The 22,370-nt window shown below is 41.5% G+C and overlaps 1 protein-coding gene across 9 annotated transcripts in view; it reads left to right on the plus strand.

Annotated features, from left to right (window-relative positions):
- The window catches only part of LOC133508467 (TOX high mobility group box family member 2-like), a 180,351-nt gene that overhangs the window by 52,159 nt on the left and 105,822 nt on the right, over positions 1-22,370 (plus strand). For 3 of the 9 annotated variants that reach the window (XM_061834586.1, XM_061834578.1, XM_061834621.1), the window contains one exon: positions 1,590-1,668. The exons of 1 other annotated variant lie outside the window; for it this stretch is intronic. In XM_061834586.1, the coding sequence (XP_061690570.1) occupies positions 1,645-1,668 (24 nt within the window). In that variant the 5' untranslated portion in view covers positions 1,590-1,644. Of the gene's footprint in view, positions 1-1,589; positions 1,669-15,179; positions 15,820-22,370 lie in introns of those variants that run through there. 5 more of the 9 variants (XM_061834560.1, XM_061834641.1, XM_061834570.1 and 2 more) reach the window with 3 other exon arrangements.

Consider the following 22,370-nt stretch of genomic DNA (forward strand, 5'->3'; position numbering starts at 1 on the left):
CAATTAGCAAAAGGCTCATTATGTTGGATTTGTGTTTGCATTCCTCTCCCTCCTTGCGTGGCTACACGTGCGTGATGTAATTCTCAGTGTTGTCCAACACAAATATACAGCAGACTCTGCTGTCGAAGAAGACGTATAACTTAACACTCTGCTGGGCAGAATGTAACTTAAATTTCTCCTTAAGGGATTATAATGAGTATGATGATGATAATAAAGTAAGTGAACAAGCATTAAGTTTAAATCATGGAAAATGGACGGGAACACTGATTGTGGGCATCCCTATCCCATTGCATCACCATGGAGTTTAAATAAAGCCTCTTTTCAGATTGTCTTTTATTTATATATACCTCTACTCGCAATTGCATAGCATACTTTTGTGATGTGAGCATTTTATTTATTTTTTTAAGCTTTGTTAATTGCAGCTTCAGATAGTGCTTTTCAGATGTGGGCTTTCACTCAGCAGCTAGTGTTGAGTTTTGTAGAAGTGGTAAATAAATCTTTTCCTGCGTTGAAACATTTCTGCCGGCTACTAGCATTGTTGGACTTACTGTCCCAATATCCAGTTTGTCTTGAAAAGTCTGCCTTGAAAATTAATTTTTAACCATAATTTCTATCATGTTCCTCATCTTGCTCAGCTGCCAGCTTCACTTCGTTACTTAGGGAAAATCCACTTCAATAGCTGTAAGCCAATCAGAGGATGGAAAAGTTCACTCACTCACTCACTCACTCACTCACTCACTCACACACACACACACACTCACTCACTCACTCACTCACTCACACGCACACACACACACACACAGAGGTTATACATACTTGTATATCAAGTCACAGACAACCTTTCACACTTACGACACCGCTGCTCCCGGCATGGATTAGTGTTTTTTTGTCTGTTTGTTTGCTTGCTTTTGGGTTCTTGTTTTTTTTTTTTTTTTTTTGGGCAATTTCGTTCAGTCCAATACAAAACTTAGGACAGATTTGATTCAACGTCTTCATGCTCTTAATTGCCTTGAAATGGCTGCAGCCCCACCTTCTGCTTTGACATGAACACGACAAGCAACAAATGCATTCTTTGTTCCTCATGTATGCGTGTCTTGACATACCCTTTGATTGTTGACATTTAGCATTGCATGAAACTAATTGCAAAATAGCACTTTAACATTGAGTGTTCAATGTTAGCCATGTTGAATGACTAACATTCTTCTGATACATTTCTATGGGTTGTGTATTTTCACCTCCCAAGTCCTGGATGGAGGCAAATGCGGGGATGATTCTTCAGTCTAGTTAAAGATCAAGTATGCATTATTCAATTGGTTGGTTAGCAACGATAAGTAAAAGCAATGTTCCATCAAGGTGCATGACAGCCATTATGTAGGATCTGCAGGTTGTTTCTGACTGAAAGTGAAAAAAGTGTTGTTTTTTCATAGATGGTTGCTAGTATTATAAATACAGAGCTGTATACATCACTGACTGTGATCAGAATATGATCAGATTATGGTCGCAAAGATTAATTTTACAGTCAAATGAAAGTTATATGCATGAAGAGACATACTAAATGTTTGCCTTCTTTCTTGTTTTGGCCATACCAGAAAAACTGGAAATCACCAAGACGAGACCCTGCTACTCATTTGACAGAAGTCATGCATGCACGCATGCAAGACAGCTTGGGTAAGAAGAATAATGTAAATAATATTTACATACTGTAGGTTTATGAAACATGCAAAAGGACACACATGCTTGCTTGCACATACACTTATACCGTATAGTGCCGTGAAAAAGTACTTGCCACCTTTCAAAATTGCATAAGTGCGATTTATACATTTTTAAGGTTCCCCAATTGAATGTTTTATATCATCAACCAAATGTAGATAGCAGATAAAGATAACCCAAGTAGACATCAAATTTTATCTATTATGGAAATCAATTATTCACCTACTGGCCCTGTGTTGAAAACGTAACCTACGCACCCTAAACCAAAGAATTGGTTGGGCCGTCCTCAACAGAAATCAAGCATTTTCTTTCTTTGGAAACGAATCTTTTGCAACTCTGAAAATATTTTGGACCACACTTCCTTGCAGAATTATTTTATTTCAGTCAAAACTGAGGTTTTCAACCATAAATTGCCTTATAAGGTCATGCCACAGTGTTTCCATCAAGTTCAAGTCTGAACGAGGCCACTCCAAAACCTTCGTTTTTGGATTATTTTTGTTTTTTATGACATTCGGAAGTTGACTTGCTGGTGTGTTTTGGACTGTTTTCCTTGATTATACCTCACGCTGATTTTCAAGGTGAATGACACAATTATGCCAGGATGACACTCACATTGTATCAAAGCACTATTTGTCCATTTGAAATTATGTAAAACATAATATAAATGTTGAAATGTGGCCATGAATGAAATAACTCAAGAGTGTGAGAGGCAGCTCGGAAATTGGATGGATTTCAGGAGAGGAGAAAATCTAGTAGTAGTCGTGTTGGTAGGTGTGTGCGTTTGCGTGCGTGTGTGTGTGTGTGTGTGTGTGTGTGTGTGTGTGTGTGTGTGGTGTGTGTGTGTGTGTGTGTGTGTGTGTGTGTGTGTGTGTGTAGAACATGATGGGGTTGATATTTTACATCTGATTTATGATGGCTTGTTTTGCACAAAGGAGTAGGTATACGGTGGCCCAAAATGGACTTTGGACACCGGTCCACTCGAAAAGGTGTGACGGGTTTGTGAGCTACTGATAAGGTGCAGCTGTCACACTGACACGTGGTCACTAGTAACAATTGTTGTGTTGATTACTTAATGTAGTCTTCAGTGTTGAAATGAATTCTCCATCTGCCTATCACCCATAACCCTGTGGTGACTGGTAATGTCAAAGTACCAAGAAAATTTTTTTATATTTCTCTTAAATGTCAACACAACTATAACAATTCTCTGACAGGGGCAATGGTGTAATTGAGCTAAATATGTTGTGCCCTGTAGTGAAATCCCATTTATCGTAGAGTATATAGTTCAGAACAACACGCAACAGGTGAAAATCTGATACATAGAGAAACCATACAAAAAAAAAACTCATTTATTTCTTTAAAGCTTCCCACAATCTTTAAAGGAGAAATCGAGTGCTTTGCATGAACAGTGTATCCAATAGGTCATGTAATAGGTACCCTATTTTGACAATGTGATGCTCAATCCTCTCTCATTTAATAGTGGTTTGAGAAGATTTTTGTCGACAATTTCAAATTTTCAGGGGCGCTGCCATTTTTGCGAGTCACATGATCTACGTGGGCATATGTGACGTGTACTGTGCCATTCCAAACGCTGGATTACATGGGACACCATTATGCCCAGCACTGATTTCTCGGATTTATCCTCATCTGATGAAGAAATAGCAGTATCGGTTGATCGGGAAGACAGATATGAACCTGTGGCTATAATTAATGTTTCATACTTGGATTGTTCTTTGGGTGGAATGACGCGGAGTCTGACTACTCGGAGGCCTACGCGCGACATAAGTGCGTAAACAAAGGCCCCCGGGAGCTCCGGGCAGGCAGCCGCGGATGATTCTTCAGACGGGAATGACGCGGAGTCTGACAAGTGAGCTCCGGCGGCGGGTCGCGAGCCGAGTTTTCAGCGGGCAGAGGCCTGTAGCCGAGCTTCGGCGGTGGCGGAGGCCTTTAGCTTAGCTTCGGTGTCCGGGGCTAATGGCCTCCGCCGCCACCCGCTTCGTTAGCCCCAGACAGCGAAGCTAGGCTAAAGGCCTCCGCCACCACCAAAGCTCGGCTAAAGGCCTTCCCGGACATCGAAGCTCGGCTCGCGGCCCGCCACTGGAGCTCGTGGCGGCGGAGGCCTTTAGCCTAGCTTCGGCGTCCGGGGCTAACGGCCTCCGCTGCCTGAAACCTCAGCTCGCGGCCGCCGCCGTAGCTCGCTCGTCAGACTCCGAGTTATTCCCGTCCAAAGACCCATCCGCAGCTGCCGGCCTGGAGCTCCCGGGGCCTTTGTTTACCCACTTATGTCGCGGGTAGGCCTCCGAGTAGTCAGATTCCATGTCATTCCGCCCGAAGAACCATCTGAATATTCAACAATAATTACAGCCACAGGTTCAAATCTCTATGGAAGTATTCCTCCATCTTCCCGATCAACCGATACTGCTATTTCTTCATCAGATGAGGGTAAAATCTGAGAAATCAGTGCTGGGCATAATGGTGTCCCATGTAATCCAGCGTTTGGAACCGCACAGTACACGTCACATATGCCCACGTAGATCATGTGACTCGCAAAAATGGCAGAGCCCCTGAAAATTTGTAGTTGTCGATAAAAATCTTCTCAAAACACTATTAAATGAGAGAGGATTAAACATCACATTGTCAAAATAGGGTATATATTACATGACCTATTGGATACATTGTTAATGCAAGCACTGGATTTCACCTTTAAAGTTATTCAAACTTCTCAAAAAATACTTCTTAAAGTAATCCTCAGTTTACCTTGCGTTTATGTATGCACTCATATAGGGGAAGCTCTCCTATCTCATTGTACAGTGTGTATAATGACAATCAATGGAATTCCGTCATACATTAATAAGAGACAAGGCGAGCAGTTCATTTGTCTCCAACATCCTCTCACAACCCCAAACATGCATTCTTTGGAAACTCTAAATGACCCCTAAGTGTGACTGTGAGTGCGCCTGTGGTCTGTCTCCATGTGCCCTGCGATTGGCTGTCAACCAGTTCAGGGTGTACCCCGCCTCCTGCCCAAAGACAATTGGGATTGGCTCCAGCACTCCCACGACCCTTGAGAGGATAAGCACCTCAGAAAATTGATGGATGGAAGGATGTTTAATAATGCTAACATGGGCTAACAAAAATGAGCACGGACTTCTCTGTCATTTTAAATCTTCAGACAGCTGACAGTGTAAAATGCATACAGCAGCAAAATTTTCAGTATCAACACATCTTGCAACAATACTCACAGGATACTGTATGTTCTCTACTTCTTTTTCTTCTTTTTCACATGAAATACCTTCTATAAATGTCTCCATCCATCCATTTTCTTTGCCGCTTATCCTCACAAGAGTCGCAGGGAGTGCTGGAGCCTATCCCAGCTGTCAACAGCCAGGAGACACGGTACATCCTGAACCGGTTGCCAGCCAATTAGAGGGCACATTGAGACAAACAGCCGCACTCACAATCACACCTAGTGGCAATTTAGAGTCTCCAATTAATGTTGCATGTTTTTGAGATGTGGGAGGAAACCGAAGTACCCGGAGAAAACCCACGCAGGCATGAGGAGAACATGTAAACTCCACACACCCGGGTCTGGGATTGAACCTGGGACCTCAGAACTGTGAGGCCAACGCTTTACCAGCTACGCTCTATAAATGCATTTAATTTTAAATCATTTTGAGATGAGAAGTATGAGTGGGAACATACAATAGGTCCCTCTTGATGAAATGTATTTGTCTTGCTGCAACATTGATGGCGATACTTTTTGATGTGTCCGGAACTATGAATTTTTCCGTGGTGGCACAAAATTATGTATGGTGGTCATGAAAAGCAATCGTCGAAGTGGTGGAGGGCAGTGGGGAGGCTGATCAAAACCACGGATGATTGCCCACGCATCATACTACAGTACTGTATGTCATTTATGTGACCTATCACTGACAATGGCAATGACACTATTCTGACTTGCAGGATTGCACGCATGCGGCTGCGGCTTCGAAGACATTTGATGGGGAAATTCTCAAGTCTGTCTTTATTTTGTGGTGGAGTTCATGTTAGCAGAAATCCAATCTTAGCTGCTGTTTGTACTCCAGGAGCAGATTGTTGACACAGTTGCTCCTTGTCATGCTCTCCCAAAACAGGCAGGGTCACTGTCACATGGCACAAGGGTCAAAGGTCCACAAGCGCAGCTTTAAGACTTCCCCAAGGTGATGGCAGAAGGTCTTTTTATATTGTCTTTTCAAGCATCCTTCCCAAAAATTGATATTTACTGTATATACAGCGTGTGTGTACGCGTATGTATATCTATCTATCTATCTATCTATCTATCTATCTATCTATCTATCTATCTATCTATCTATCTATCTATCATCTATCTATCTATCTATCTATCTATCTATCTATCTATCTATCTATCTATCTATCTATCTATCTATCTATCTATGTGTGTGTATATTAATATATATATATTAATCTAAACAATCGTATTTATATGGATAAATATAACTTGAGTTTTTTTCATCCCACACAAATGATACGTTCTATATTACAAGACTACATTCATTGGAGCCATGAGGCCCACTGACATTTAATAAAATTATTCTGAGTAAATGAAAAATCCTTGACATTTATCTTGCCCCTGAGTTAAATTGAGTTTTAAAAGCCCTGAAGGTTCTCAGTTTTGCAGTCACCACAGACAGGTGGTGCATGACAAATAACAGGCACAACTTCTCCTTGTGCTTTACATACATTACATTTTGGGGATGTCAATTTCTAAAACAACCAAAGAAATGTCACAGCAAACGTAAAGCTCCAACTCAATATTCTAAACTTGTAAAGACCCAAAAGCCAATATCGCATATGTAATTGTGCTATGGGCATTTACAGACATTTGAGCACTTATTAGCATGATGGGCTCATTTGCATGTACTGTATTATATTTATGTTTATCCGCATTCGTTTGCATGACTAGATTAGAACATGGTAATTGACAACAAGTATGCTGTATAATGGATGGAATAAAAAAATCTCCTGAGGAGAAGCAGTACAAAAAAAGGATTGATGGATGGATGGACGCATGGATGGCTTTGCAAACCAAAGTAATGTTTCACATTGAAGTGAATGGAAATGATTTTAATCCATTTCCGTTGCAGAATGGCATTTGATTTACCTTATTTTCAATTTACTAAAAATAAATACAGTGCAATATAAATTGGCAATTTATGATGCTGAAATAACCGCTCGTTTGCTCGCAAATCCCTGTGTAGTGTCAGCCTTTCCAGGTACAGTAATATTTATCCTCACCGAGGTTGCAGCTCCCCCTAAATGGCCACCTCCTCCCACAGTGCAGCACAGCTTTTGCGTGACATATTGGGCTGTGGGCACTATTTTAGGTGATAAACAAAAGATACTTGAAGCACGACACCAAAATGCAGCGCCAGAAAAGGCACAAGGTTCTACACCTTCTGCAGCTATGTAAAAACTGTTCCACAAACTGAAAATAGAGTAAGACAACATAATTTTTCTATTAAAAAATGGTTCCAAAACTGATTCAGTTAGTAAGCAGTGTCGTTCGTAAACTGAGGTTCCGCTGTACATAATAAGTAATGTAGTATTAATGATAAATCAAGTATAATCACACGGTATAGTGCTCAAAATCCATGTTCCATTTAAGCTGTATTTTCAGGCGAATTCCAACACTTCCATGAGGCACCAAACCAACTATCTTTCATCAGAGGGACTTAATGTTTGTTTCCACTCATACTTCCAATTATTCTCATGAACTATTGGTCTCAAAATGATGTAAAATTAAATAAATTCAACTCAAGTTGTCTGGGAGCTGCCACATGCACGGTGTCGTTGAGAGGTATGATTAAATCAGTACTGTGTGATACTGCAGCATGTGTTTTTTTTGTTGTTGTTTTTGGGGCCTCCCTGTATTTAATTATGTGAAGAGGACCTTTTGCAAACAAACTTTAGACATCTGCAAATTGATTGTGTTGCAGCTGTGTTGGCATTTATAAAAGGTGGGAAGAAAATATATAGTCTAACTAGTAACTCTCATCCGACTGTAATTCAGATTTTCCATCGTGAATGCCCAGCACTTTTTTTCAGTATCTTTGACAGGCTACACTGGTAAGTTTTAAGGTTGCAGTGATTTTGTAGCAAATGTTGCTGTCCATCCTTCAATTTTCCAAGCTGCTTATCCTCACGAGTGTTGCGGGAGTGCCGGAGCCCATCCCAGCTAACTTTGGCCGAAAGGCAGAGTACACCCCGAACTGGTTGCCACTCAGTTTTTGTTCTTGTTCGACTGGAACTAAGTTGACAATGTGTGTTCTAGAGTGCCACACAGTCAATATACAGTATATTTCTATAAAGTAACTTGAGAACTACGATCTTACGCAGGTGTTATATAAGGAAAAAAAATGTCCCATGTCCCATGTAATGTGATTCAAATTTGCAAAATCCCTTTATATCAAAATAAAGGAATTCAACACAGAATCAAAATAAGGTCAAAAATGGCGGTAGTATTTATTGACTTAGTAACACACTAATTACTCGTATATACTTTTTGCACCAGCAGGGAAAAGTCTCATGTTGTGTTAGCACTAGCATAAGCACTACCATTACTGCTCATTGTTTTGTACATGCTTGTACTGTACAGCTGTACACATTTGATGTTGGGACGGACATGATTAGATTTATCATATCGTCTCTGCGATACTCATTCCATATTATGTAGCCTTGGGTCCCTTGAAGGTTGCTAAAAAGTGTGTTGTTTTAATTATTATTTATCATAGTATAAAAATAGTGGTGCAAATTTGAGGTACTGCTCTTCATTAAGGCTGGTGGACGTACAGTATGGTATTCTTTCTTGAGGAAATCCTGGGTTAAAATGTAGGTATGTTAGTCAATCCAGAAAAACGTTTGCCTCTATCTTTCAATTTTGTCGGATGTTGGATTTAGCTGAGGTCCACCAAAATGGAGTTTCCTCACTGTTACGTATGAGGTAATCATTGTTCTTTTCAGATTACATTGTTGGGAAATTCCTTTACCGCCCCATTTTTTAAGTTTTCTATTTGGTTAAGCTTTTCTGGAAAAGTTGAAAATGTTCCTCACGCGTTCATAGGACAATGGAGACTTGCATGGATGTGATTCTGTATCATTATTCTTGTTTTCTGTGAAGTTTGAAGCAAATTTGACAATGTACTTGCTCTCATTTTGACCCGAAAAATGAGATGGTTCAAGCAAACACCGCCATTGAAAAATCGGAAACACACCTCTTTATTACCAACATATTTTCATCTCAACTGATCAGCATCGTCTGAGCATTTTTCCACCAAAGAGTTAGTCAGACATTTTCGACTGATTTACGCTGATGGCTAATCAGAGCTGATTTGCGACATATAAAGTGATATAAAATACTTGATTCATAGCCGATTCTCATTTTATTCATGTTTCCAGCATTTATATAATGATATGATCTACTGTGTTTTGATATACAACTGGGTTTAAAATTTTAGTAACGTAACTACACAATTAGCTCAACCCCCAGAAGTCTAATTGTTTATTCGTGCTTTTGTCAAATCAGCCAACACTTCTGCAGAACAGACTAGAATGTGAATGATCATATCTACCTACCTTTCATACTCCAAATGTTTTCATCTGCACCAACTTGAGATTAAAGTAGGCCTGCGCCTTTGTGCGGCACTAATTGCTACAGAGTTTGAGTAATTAAAGGACAATAAAGCCTTAGTAGTGATTAGTTTCTCTTGTTTGCTTGCTTGCCCATCAATTGTGCTTCAATAATACTGATCATTAGCATGCGCCAGGGCACTGAAGGATGCTGGGAAAGGAGCCGTGTGCACACAGCACTCCACATTCCATTCCCATGAAGCCATGGCACAGAGCCATGTGTTTAACCCTCGGTGTGCTCGCCCGTGGTGTTGGGGTGGATGTGCGGTGTCAGCGGCAGGATGATCTGTGTCTGTGGGTCACAATCCTACGCCAACTCTGGAAAATAAAAGAGGTTGTCTTGGAACATAAGATGCATGCTGATATAATGACAAGCTAACGGGTGAGAACATGAGAGCCACAGCAGCGGCCACACGCTGCAACATGCTTTGTGTTTAAACAACAACGCACGCACACGCATACATACACACATGCACGCGCACAGATGTACTCCTAAAACAGTTGCATTCTTTTATTAATACCCAAGTTCATCTAATGAATATTTTTAATTACAGTACAGAGGACACATCGCAGCCCGTGGCATTCTCATATGAAAATATTACACACTAGTAATGTTCAGGTAATCTACTCTCTGCTGTGCTTAAAAAAATGCGTAGTCTAATGTACTAAACTAACAACAAATAGTCTACATTATTACTAAACATTAATATTACAATTACTACTACATGATAACGGGAAAAAAAGTTTTTTTTCAAACCTGTGGTATATATTGCTAAGTGGAATAATGCAGGATCAGAGTAAGGAAAGTTCAAAATTAAGTTCACCATTCCAAAGATGAACAGGTGCAGTTCCGAATTGAAAACGTGTAACTGTTTAAAAATGTTCTCCTACAGTTATTTACTGTATTACAAAACAACGCAACAGCCTCAAATCCATCCATTTCTGAGCCTCTTATCCTCACGAGGGTGCGGGAGTGCCAGAGCCAATCCCAGCTGTCATTGGGCAGGAGGCTGGGTACAGCCTGAACTGGTTCCCAGCCAATCGCAGGGCACATGGACACAGAAAACCACAATTCAGAATCTCCAATTTAATGCATGTTTTTGGGATGTGAAAGGAGGAAACCCACGCAAACTCGACATAGGCGGGGCCGTGATTTGAACTCTGGTCCTCAGAAGTGTCAGACCAACGGTCTACAGCTGTGCCACTGTACCACTGTGCCGCCCAGTGTCAAATCAATGTTTTTATTAGTTGTGACTTTCAATCTAATGCGCACAACCCACGGTCTGGGTTTCAAGAAAAAAAAAAAAGCTACATAAATGTAACCCCGGTTAAATAAGACACATTCAATGAACGTTGGAAAACCTAAACAGTCGTGATCAATGATACATTGATACTTATCGTTCATGAAGACAAAGAATTTGTCGTTATTACAACAGCAGGTGAACATTTTATTGGCACTACTCATGCTGGGAGCCACACAGCTTCACAATTGTGCTGCATGCAAAAGAGCTCACATCTCTCTGTGTGACATGACATCAACCAAAATGCCATGGTGCAATGAAAACTAGATAATTACTGTGCAGAATTTTTTTCAAACTAATGAGAAAAAGGTTGGTAACATAGCCCCACCCCTTCACATTTGGTATCATTGAAAAGCTCTAAATGTCCTCAAAAGGGTGTACTCCGCCTTTTGACACAAGTCGGATGGGATAGGCTTCAGCACTCCATGACTCTAACCAAGATAAGCAGTGTTGACAATGGATAGATGGATGGATATCAAAATATGCTTGCCTGTGCCCCTGCCAAATTCACCAAAATCGCCTTAGACCAGCGGTCTGTGTCAGCAGTTAGACATGGTCTAGGCAGGCATACTGTATTGGTCCATTTTTCACTAATAACTAATGCTGACTTTATGTATTTTTTTCTGAAGAAAATTAAACTGGCAGTCATTTCCAATAATCTGCCCTCTTCCCCTTGTCTTGTTCTGACATCTGATCTGAACAGGCATACTATAAATGTAGAATGAGTTTCTGGGAGAAAATTGTCACTCTGTCAGACGCATCTCCAAGAACACACCTTCACTGCTCAGTGAACATTGAGCTACCAAATTAGCAAACACGCACAGCGAGCTTTGCAGTTGTGCGAAAATTAGCATCCACCAGCATTTGCGTACTACTGCAAATGCCTCCACAAATGTAGAGCCCTCAGTGTTTTGTCATTATGTTTTAATCGGAAAGGTTGCCATTTCTTTTCTTTTAAAGAAACTACCATGTCCAAGGAATAACAACCCATCTGAGACGGAAATGGAGACCCACGAGCTTGCATTCATTTGCCATGTTCTTGCGACCACACCCATAGCCGGTCACCAGCACGTCTCTGTAGCCTCACGCCGATCTGCTAACTTGGTTAGGGTTAGGTTTCGGTTTGGTATTCTGTAGTTTTGTTGAAACTATTTTAAGAATATCCACATCTTGGAAATAAGATCAAATGCCCTTCCCTGGGCATAAAACTAGCAAATAGAAGCAACACGAACGGACCTCAGGCAGCTGAGAGGATTCAGAAAAGGCAAATTAGCACCATATCTGTTCAACAGGTATGTTGATCAACTCTTTATGATTTTCAAATGATTGTACTTTTGAAAAAGTAAAACTTCAAGCCAAAAACACGATCAGTGTAACATTCCTTTATGAATAAGTCCTTTTCCCAACAGAGTAGACGTGGCTAATGTTGGGATGTATACAGTGCTAAAGTTAGCTTAGTACTGATAGCGGTGCTATTTTGTTTAAGCTGCAAAGCCTCCTCACTGACTGTCACAACTCAGTGCTTTCCTAATCGCATTCCATCATGAATATTTGAGAATCGCTCTCGTGCATGTCAAGGAGGGGCACAGCTTTGGCCAGGAGCTCGAGGAGGTAGGGGTTGGGGGGCGGTGGGGGTGGTAAAGTGAAGACACATTCAAATCTTGTTGGTGGTTCTAAAAATTCTCCTTTAAAAGTAACTTTTTTTTTTTTACTTGAATGACTGTTAAGGATTCTGATCGTTTGATCCCGGCAGGGTTTGGGGGGAAATTGTTTTGAAATCTGAGCAAATTGGCATCCCGCAACAGATTGAGTTTGATCTTAGATGTTTCACTATACTGTGTTACCATTAAATATAATGAATGGAAAAAAATGAAAAATAATAAGCATGCATCCCAGAAGTAAGTAAACCGAGTTATGAGAGTCGGGTATTTTCTGACGGTGTGAGAATTGGCGAAATAGCATGTACCGCACAGTAACAACGTCGGGCAACAGAAAATCTGCTCTGTTGTGTACTTTGTCGAGACATGATTGAAAGACAATAGTTGTGTGGACGGGCCATTTCAACATCAAATGTGCATACACATCGCAGGGCAAGGGTAAGCCATCCATCACTTTCGGAGAGCTGTCAGACGCGGCGATCCTGGTCCTGGCTTCTCTCAGAACATATTTGCAACTGCGTGGCGGAGGATACGAGATTTAAGCACCTTGTACATAATTCCACGAGGTGCTGAGCTCACTCATTATTTGAACATTTACACCATCGCATTGTGGATTGATTTGCTGTTGTGTTTGTGTTATGTAAACACTTCCTGCATTTAACTTTCAGGCATACAAGTACATGCAGCACTGGAATTATCTTAAACTTTGCTTTGAAAGCGGCAATCAAGCAAGGTATCGCCTTGCCTGCAGTAGAATTGCATGATTTTGGCAAAGAACTTAAAGCAAGTCTTGGGTTTTAATGATCCGTTTTTCACTAACATGATGAGTTTATGTATTTTTTGCTGGAGAAAATTAAACTGGCAGTAATTTCCAATAATATGTCCCCCCCCCCCAACATTCCCCACCTTCCTCCCCCATGTCTTGTTCTGATGTCAGTGGCAAATGCGGAGATCAAATTAACTGGATAGCCAGTGTGAAAAAAGGAATTTGCTGAATATCAAGTGGCAGTATTTATTCATATTTTAGATGGTATATTGTCACTGTCGGTTGGAATCCCACCACAACCATTTTTACTAACTTTAGGGGTGAAAACCCCGGACAAAACAAAAACAAACAAATAACTGGAGGCACTCCAAAGCCGAAGCTGAAAGGAAAACAAAATTAAAAACAGCCAAAGGTTCAGCAAGGAAATGCTCTCACCTTATGCACTTGAGATATCAGGCCATGACAAGGTAACATGTCCAAAATCTGGTTAAAAATATGTTACTATTATTATTATTATTACTATTATTATACATTCCTGGTGGCACAGTGGATCAGCGAGAAAGCGTTAGCCTCAGAGTTCACAGGACCCTGGTTCAATCCCAGCCCTTCCTATGTGGAGTTTGTATGTTCTCCCCGTGCCTACATAGGTTTTCTCCGGGCAATCTGGTTTCCTCCCACATCCCAAAAACTTGCAACATTAATTTTACACTCTAAATTGCCCCTGGGTGTGATTGTGAGTGCAGCTGTCTGTCTCTATGTGCCCTGTGATTGGCTGGCAAACAGTTCAGGGTGTACCCCGCCTCCTGCCCATTGACAGCTGGGATATGCTCCGGCACTCCCCGCAACCCTTCTGAGGATAAGCGGCTATAAAAATGGATGGATAGATTCCTGACATCTGACATTTCTAGGTTATGAACAGCACACAATTAACTATTTTGTCATAAAAATATATCGTTGCACATCACAAAATGGCAGGCTCACTCAGCACCATATTTACAGTTTTTCATTAGATTGTTTTCTATTTATGACTGAATGGTGTTTTCATCCAAGTATTCACGATAATCAGTGGCGACCAAGTAATGAATTGAAATGCCTGAAAAGTTCACAAAACTAATAGTTAGTTAGTTAGTACACAACACTAACCCTAACCCCTAACCCCTAACCCTAGGAAACAGGGTCGAAAAATAAAATAATTGTGGTATGCAATACTAAAATGACAGAACAAAAAGGGAAATGACTAGGTGCCAATTTGACTGTGAGTGGGAATGGTTGTTTTTCATTATGTGCCGTGATTTACTGGCGACCAGTCCGGGGTGTAAGTAAGCCGTGATGGGCTCCAGCCCACCCGCAACCCTAAGGAGGGTAGCCTGTCGAGAAAATGAAAGGAACGAAACACGTACAATGACAGGCTGGCGACCTAAATGAGACAACCTGTCAGTTTGAGGCTTTTCCAGAGATTCATTATTTTAACGGTTTCGGCATATCACGATTCTGAGTTTGGTGTTTGAATTTGGGCTCTGGCCTTCCTGTGCAGAGTTTGCATGTTTTGCCCACATGAGCTTCTTTAGCTTCTTTGTCTGCACCCTGCGATTTCCAGGCGACCAGTCTTGGGTGTACCCCACCGCTCACCTGCTCTAGCTGAGTGAACCAAAAGGACGAGCGCGATAGAGAAAGAGAACGGACAGCTCTTATGGTGGCCCCGGAATCGATTTTGTTGGTTCCCCTGTAGGTAGTGTTAGACCAAACAATAAAGTAACGGCAGAAACGTGCTTGGAGGCTACAGTACATGAATTTTACTTCAAAGAGTACATGCAAATGATGGACTTTCCTGATCCACGCAGAGACACAAAACGTATTGAAAGTGCACGTGACCTCAGTGAGAGTGCATCCACCCCCCCCCTGCACGCTGCCTTGGCACAATAGTCTTTATGGAGTACTAGTATAGAAGCAACACACAATACACACACTCGCGCTATAGACTACATTTGCTCCTAATCGGGAGTGCGCAGTTGCAGAAAGGAGCACACGGTTGCCAAGGCAGCCAACCAATCTCCCCTCCCCCTCCCCTTTTCGTTCTCTTTTCCTCTTTCCCGTGTATTATCGGCAGAGGTCGCATGGCATAGGGAAGTCCGACCACTTTTGTGTACTGGAACCAGTGCGAGAATATGTTCACGTCCATAACAAAGCCAGTGTGAGAGCGCAAAGACGAGACTGGTATTTGACGGTGGAGTGGAGGGGAAAAAAGAGCGAGAGAAAAGAAAGTGTTAACTTTGGAGCTTTGCTTTCCTGTGGAATACCCGGATACAAAGTAGTTGTGGCGGCACGTGTGCATCTATGACATTTGTGTTTGGAGTGAGCGACTGTTTCTCACGCTGAGGACCACTGCGCACCAGCCCGGCATCGAACCGGGGGGAAAGTGCACCGAGAACAAGTTGTATTCTCCCCTTTTTTTTTTTTCCGTTTTTTTTTTTTTTGGGAGGGGGGGGGGGTCTCTTCTCCTTGCTTTGGCGTGTGTGTCCTTTTCTCCCCCGAGACAACAGTGAGTTCGAGTCCAAGCTGGAAGTGATTTGATGCGTTCAGGCTCGCTCAACGTGAGATGGACGTGAGATTTTACCCTGCTCCCCCGGCCAATGTGGGTTCATGCTCTCTACCCGCTGATCCAAGTTGCTTGAGCTCGGTGGACTATTATCACTCAAACAAGGTAAAAGACACTGCAATCTCCTGCCAACCTGCGACGCGCATATACAGTACACAGTAGATTCTTTGCTTTACGCGCCTTTTACTTCCTCCGTAGTTTTTGTTAACACTGCAAAGGCAGCTATAACTTTGATTGTTTTACATGGATTTGTAAATTCAAGTTTAGTGTAACTTTTACCTGTGCAACATGATGCCGTTACCATATGACATTTCCACAATGATGTTACGTTCAACACTGCTGTTCATTGTCCCACCACGGTGTTAAATAGCAGAGGCTGTAAAGAATCTATAGTGGGCTCCTTGAATCTTTACAGCTTGCACGCTTTAACAACAGGAGTTTGCCGACTGAATGGATATGTGGGAGTAGTAATGTACTCTTAATTGCTTTGTAACGTGACCCCCCCTCCCCCCCACCGTGTCTGGCACAAAGTGCGCACTTGGCATTTCAAAGTACACGTTTTCACGTGAAAGCCACTGACAACGGGACTTTTCTGGAACACACTCTGTGTACGCATATGCTGAAAGTTAATCACAATGCAACAAAAGACTGCTTTCAGTACTTTCGAGTCTCTCTGGCCACTTTATGGGGTACACTTCTGATGAAAACCATTCCGGGGCCGTAATTGAAAGTGCTTCCGAGAAGGATAGTAAACCTCAGCATGACTAACAACGTATTTCTACTGCATCACAAGACAAACACAACCCTCAATGTGACACACACAATTGCAAACTACATCCAAATTGATGTAGTGACATAAATAGAACTGGTCAGTATTATCCTTACAAAGGCAGAATCGGATTTTGGTTCGGTTGTGCAAGTGCATCAAATGAAGTGACAACGTGAGTTTAGCGCATATACAAGTAGCAAAGCTTCTATCCAAATATTTCATGTTTCAAATGTTGCCACTTACCCAGTCCGTCATACATGTTGATCCCATTAAACTGTCTTTCATGAAGACAATGTTCCCCGTTTTAGACTGAAGAGAATGACAAATGACACTGTTGGGAATTGTATGAAATTTACCGTGTGGCCAATGCAAAGTGTCACTGAATGGAACATTGCAGTAATTAGTTAAAGGAAGAGAGAGGTGTTGATAAAAATCAATTAATAGTACATTGCATGTTCACACCTGTGAGATAAAAATTAGTTTCCACTCGGACTTTCTTCTTTTTATGGGTGAATGAATTTGGAGAATTATCTCAAGAAGATGCGCAGTGCATGAATCCTGGAGACAAAGCCTCTGGATGTTGTGACACTACTCGGACTGAATTATCCAAATACTAGAGTAAGGCCACAAATGCACGTCATCACATGTAAACTATGTTAGCAATCAATCACTTTTTTGTCTTTTTAACACAATAGAGTTCAAGCTTGTCCCTTGGTAAAAGAAAACCATTACGTTCAAAATATGATCGATGAAAACATCATCCCTGACAGCTTGAGTCTACACTTTCTTGTCCACTATGGACATGATTTCATGGTCTCCTTCTGATTATTTGTGATACTCTTGACAGGCAGTTGAAGTCATTTGACCCAAAGACTTAACGTAAGACGTGTTTTGTGAGCCTGCTGAGATTTTGGATTGCTCATCTTACTGTTGAGTCTCTCTCACAGACACCTACACGCACATAGAGCACAAGCTTAATTGGTATAACCTTAGGGTCTGCTTGTATTTCGCCTTTACAATCTGTTTATTTGCAAACTTGCTTGGTGGCTCGCGCTGGATGTTGTGCTGATGTGCCCGCAAGCACACTTTGAGTAATTAGCAAGTTTATGTGACAGCGAACACGTGTGCCGCCGCCGCCACGGATTCAGATGCGTCCCACTGCTCATTGTGGTGGCGCAGCTGCTTTCATTCATAATCATTTGCGTGCATGCTGTTCGATTGGCGGTGGCACTTTTTATTTAGCCTGCCCGCCTCACCTCATTCAGTGGCAGCGTATCCGTTCCAGCCTTGGTCGGCGGAAAAGTACTTGGCACATTTTCTTGCATCAAGCTTGGTGAAATTAGTCATTTGTTTTTGCACCAATATGCTTGATAAGTCGAATGTTACATTGTGGAATGCAGATTTCCAAGGCACAGCAATCCAACTTTGGGTCAGCACCAGATTGTGTACTGTCACAGTTCACGTCCACCTCCTGGATAGACTTAATTGTTGTCACTAACGGTTTTGCAATTGATCATCACTAAAAGTGGATATTGTTGACCCACCTATATCTGGACGAGCACCAAAATGTAATGGCTTCTCTGCAAAGTCTGCTGCTAAATCATTTACATTTCCTTTTTTTTGCTCATCAAACCATAACCCCATTGGTAAGAAAAGTGACATTATATTTATGATACCTTCCAAATGGTTGTGATGAAAAAGATTCATCAAATGAACTGAGAGGGATATTTCAAGTGCAGGGTGAGATGATTCAGAAAGATCGATGAATAACACTGAAGATTTCTACTTCACTACTTTTCAGTGACCACTTCATTTTCACTATGCGTTCACATCTTTTATCTCTGGGAGCTCTCCCAGCGCCGGGGAGAATTTATACAGAATAAGAGCTCCACAGGAGCTTTGCACTGAGATAATATGAAACTGTGCCATTTGTTAATGCTGTCTGCTGCCTCATGGGCTGCAGGCTTACATCTATTACTCATCTGATGGACAAAAAGGCAGTTTTTAGAAGTACCAGCCGCATTTTCCCCCTTTCCACAATTGTGACAGTGCAGGGGTTACTTGTTTGTCAGGCTCCTTTCCTTTGCTCTGAAAGAAAGGAATACCTTGTCTGCTTCTTTATTTGAATACCTTAATCAAACAGCGATGACTGTTGCAAGCCGCTCCAGTGAAGCACTGCCTACAGTACAAGTGCATGGAGTGCAGAGAGAGTGGGCTCTGTGTTGATACACTCATGCCCCACCCTGCTCATATTTCCTCCCAACAACTGATATCTGCCTCGATAGGACATGACTGAAGAGCTGAAGCTTTGTTGCCTGGTGGTCCTCGCTGACTCCGATAAGCCGTGAAATGATGCGCTCCATTTGAATGCCTTATCGCACGGCATTTATTATTTTTTTAAATTTATTGCAGTACTGCCTTGAATGTGTGTTTGTGTGTTGTTTAGAGGTTACTTTCACTTTACGTATTCAGAAGAGTTTCATCCGGGCCCATCTTGCAGCAAGTGAATATGATGGCGACATACTTGACTGTATTTACTGTGTTCGATAAGACACGCTTTCCGATCTGTATCAAGCATATAAACATAAATATCTACAAACTCAATTCCAAGGAAGTTGGGACATTTTGTTCAGCAAATATAAACAGAATACAATGATTTGCAAATCACGTCCAACCTATGTTTAATTAAATGCACTTCAATGATAAGATATATAATGTTGGAAATTTCATTTTTAGAAAATCATTCATTTAGAATTATCTATGGCATATAATATCCTCAAAAGGTTCAGATATTCTGGAGAAATGACTGCATGGAAGCAGCAAGGCTGAAAACCATCATTGAAGATCTGTGACCTTCGATTCCTCAAACGGCACTGCATCAAAAACTGACATCACTGTGTAAAGGGTATCACCACATAGGCTCAGCAACACTTCAGAAAACAAATGTCAGTAAATACAGTTCGGCGCTACATCCGTAAGTGCAACTTAAAACTCTACCATGCACTACTGGACTGCAACGTTAAAAAGCCAGCATCTGTGATGGTATGGGGCTCTGTTAGTGCCAATTAACTGACATATCTGTGAAGACATCATTCATGCTGAAAGGTACATAAATACTTGGGAGTAACATACGCTGCCATCCAAGCAATGTCTTTTTCATGGACGCCCTGCTTATTTCAGCAAGACAATGCCAAACCACATTGTGCAGAAGAGCTTGGCTTCATTTTTAAAAAGTGCAGGTACTCGACTGGCTGACTTGCAGTGCAGACCTGTCTTCCATTGAAAATGTGTGGCAGATTATGAAGCATAGAATACAACAACAGAACTCCCGGACTGTTGAACAGTTGAAGCTGCACATCAAGGAAGAATGGGATAGAATTCCGCATACAAATTGTCAACAACTAACGTCATCAGTTCCCAAGCATTTATTGAATGTTGTTAAAAGAAAAGGTGATGTAAAACATTGGTAAACATGACCCGGTCCCAGCTTTTTGGAATGGTTAGCTAGCAGCCATAAAATTCAAAGTTAATAATTTTTTGCTAAAAACAAATTTCATCAGTTTGAAATCTTGTCTTTGCTGTGTGTTCAATTAAATATAGGTTGACCATGATTGGCAAATCATTGTATTCTGTTTTTTTTTTTTAACACAGCATGCCGACTTTATTTGAATTGGCTTTATAGAATGATTGTCAGTACGAACCTTCACCAAGGACAAAACGTTTCTTTTTGTAGAGCTGTCTGTTAGTTACAGTGACAGAAATAATGTAAATTTTCCCATCCCGTTGTAATCAGTAACCATTTCCTGCATATAATGTTACACTACCTGAATTTAATCACTCGAGATTCAAGCAGCATTGACTAAGAAACTAGAATATTTCTCATTGGAGTGTAGACGTCTACCACAGCCGAGCAGTCCTATTTGAATCAGCACCAGAAAACCATTATCCAGAAGATAATCATACTACTAATAAGTGGCATGGTGGATGAATGATTACTACGTCGGCCTCACAGACTGAGGATTTGGGTTCAAACCTGGCCCCGCCAGTGTAGAGATTGCGTGTTCTGCCCGTGCTCGTGCGATTTTTCTCCGGGCACTCCAGTTTCCTCCAAAATCCCGAAAGCATGCATGAAGACTCTAAATTGCCTGCAGCTGTGAATGATTGTTGGTTTCTATGTGCCCTGTGATTGACTGGCGACCTTGACTGGTTCCCTCCCTCTCGCCCGAAGATAGCTGGGATAGGATACAGCACACCCATGACCCTAGTGAGGGTAAGCTGTACAGAAGATGAATGAATGAATGAATAAGAGTAATAACATAACTATAATTAGCAATAATAATCATTCATTGAATGAATGAATGAATTAATGAATAATAATGATCATCATCATGATGCATGACACAAAACACCAGTGAAAATATTAGTTCTCCAAAATGCATCACAAAATAAAAAAAATTAGGGAAACCCTTTGGACCTGCACTTCTAACCCTATATGAGATCTTCCTTGTCCTGTGCCCTCCCTCTTTACAAAGATGTACGGGAATTGGTTGAGCATTTTTGAGCCTACAAAGTGTAGTTAAGACATAACCTCCTTGGCAGGGGTAACAAAGGACCTGGTTGCATCTGTCGCTCAGGCAGGCTGTTCCATATTCATTTTGCGTGTAGACTGTTGTCGCTTTTAGCTAATGACAAGTTCTGTGGCATCTGACAGTGAAGTAGAGAGTGAGAATCAAGGGATGAGTGAGAGTCAAATGGGTTGAAGTAATCAGTGGCCCAGTATGTGGACTCTATGTGTGTGTGTGTGCGTGTGTGTCATGCTAACTCAGGGCCATTCAAGCGTTTTGCTGACTCCGGAATCACAATCACAATTGCTTTCAAAGCCCTGTGCAAAGGAAGGCTGTGCATACCTCTGTGGAAAAGCTGGTGACATCGTGAATAGGGGTTGGGGTGGGGTGGGGGCAAGCACAACCAGACTACATCGTATTCCCCACACTTTGACACAAACAGAGGAGTTTTTTATTGGTGACTCTGGCCAAATGCAATATTTATCAAAACCATTTCAATAAAACTGAAATTGTCACATGATCTTGGTTTCTTCACCTCGTTTAACGGTTTCACCTTGATGACCGTATTTTACTACCGCTAACCGTGCCATTTCACCTACTGAGTGATTCTCAAGCATTATGCCGTGGCACCCCAGAGAGCTCATCTGTGGTGCCACGGGAAATGATTCGATTTCACTTGTTCTTAAAGTATTATTCATTAATTGCGGATATATTTTTAATAATACTGCTTTGCCAGTGATGTATAACAAAAGGTGCAAAGTAAGACTGCGCAACTAACCAAACTTTAATGGTGATCGTGATTTTGCCTACCAAGATTAAATGAACCTGATGATCAGAAATTTTTTTACATTCAAATTGCAAGACTGCTGCATATGAAAAGTCTTTCATTTGCAGGTGTCCCCGGGACCTCGTCAACCAGCTACCTGGGGGCCAACATGAAGTCAAGGCTTCATCAAGGGGCCGGCATTCCGCTCCGTGGTCAACTTCAAAATTGCATTTTCAAATTGCATTGATGTCCAATTTTTAGGAATGTATGAAGCCTTGATTTTTAAGTTGACCCTCTCAGCACATTAGCAAAGTGGCGGCGTGGCACAGTTAGCGACGATTAACAGTGTTGTCGCGGCTACCTCGAGTTCAAAATTTTGGCTTGTCCGGGTGCAATGAAAAATGCCCGCAAGAAACAGAGGGGGAAATTACAACTGTTGACTTCGTTGCAGTTTGTGACACTGCTTGACCGAGTTATTCTCAACGAGAATAACGGAGCCGTAACCTCCTTGACGACGAGGATTTTCACATGAAAAGTTGGTGCTTGCAGCATAATA

The sequence above is a fragment of the Syngnathoides biaculeatus genome, chromosome 2, assembly GCF_019802595.1.
Source record: "Syngnathoides biaculeatus isolate LvHL_M chromosome 2, ASM1980259v1, whole genome shotgun sequence".
Taxonomy (NCBI): domain Eukaryota; kingdom Metazoa; phylum Chordata; class Actinopteri; order Syngnathiformes; family Syngnathidae; genus Syngnathoides; species Syngnathoides biaculeatus.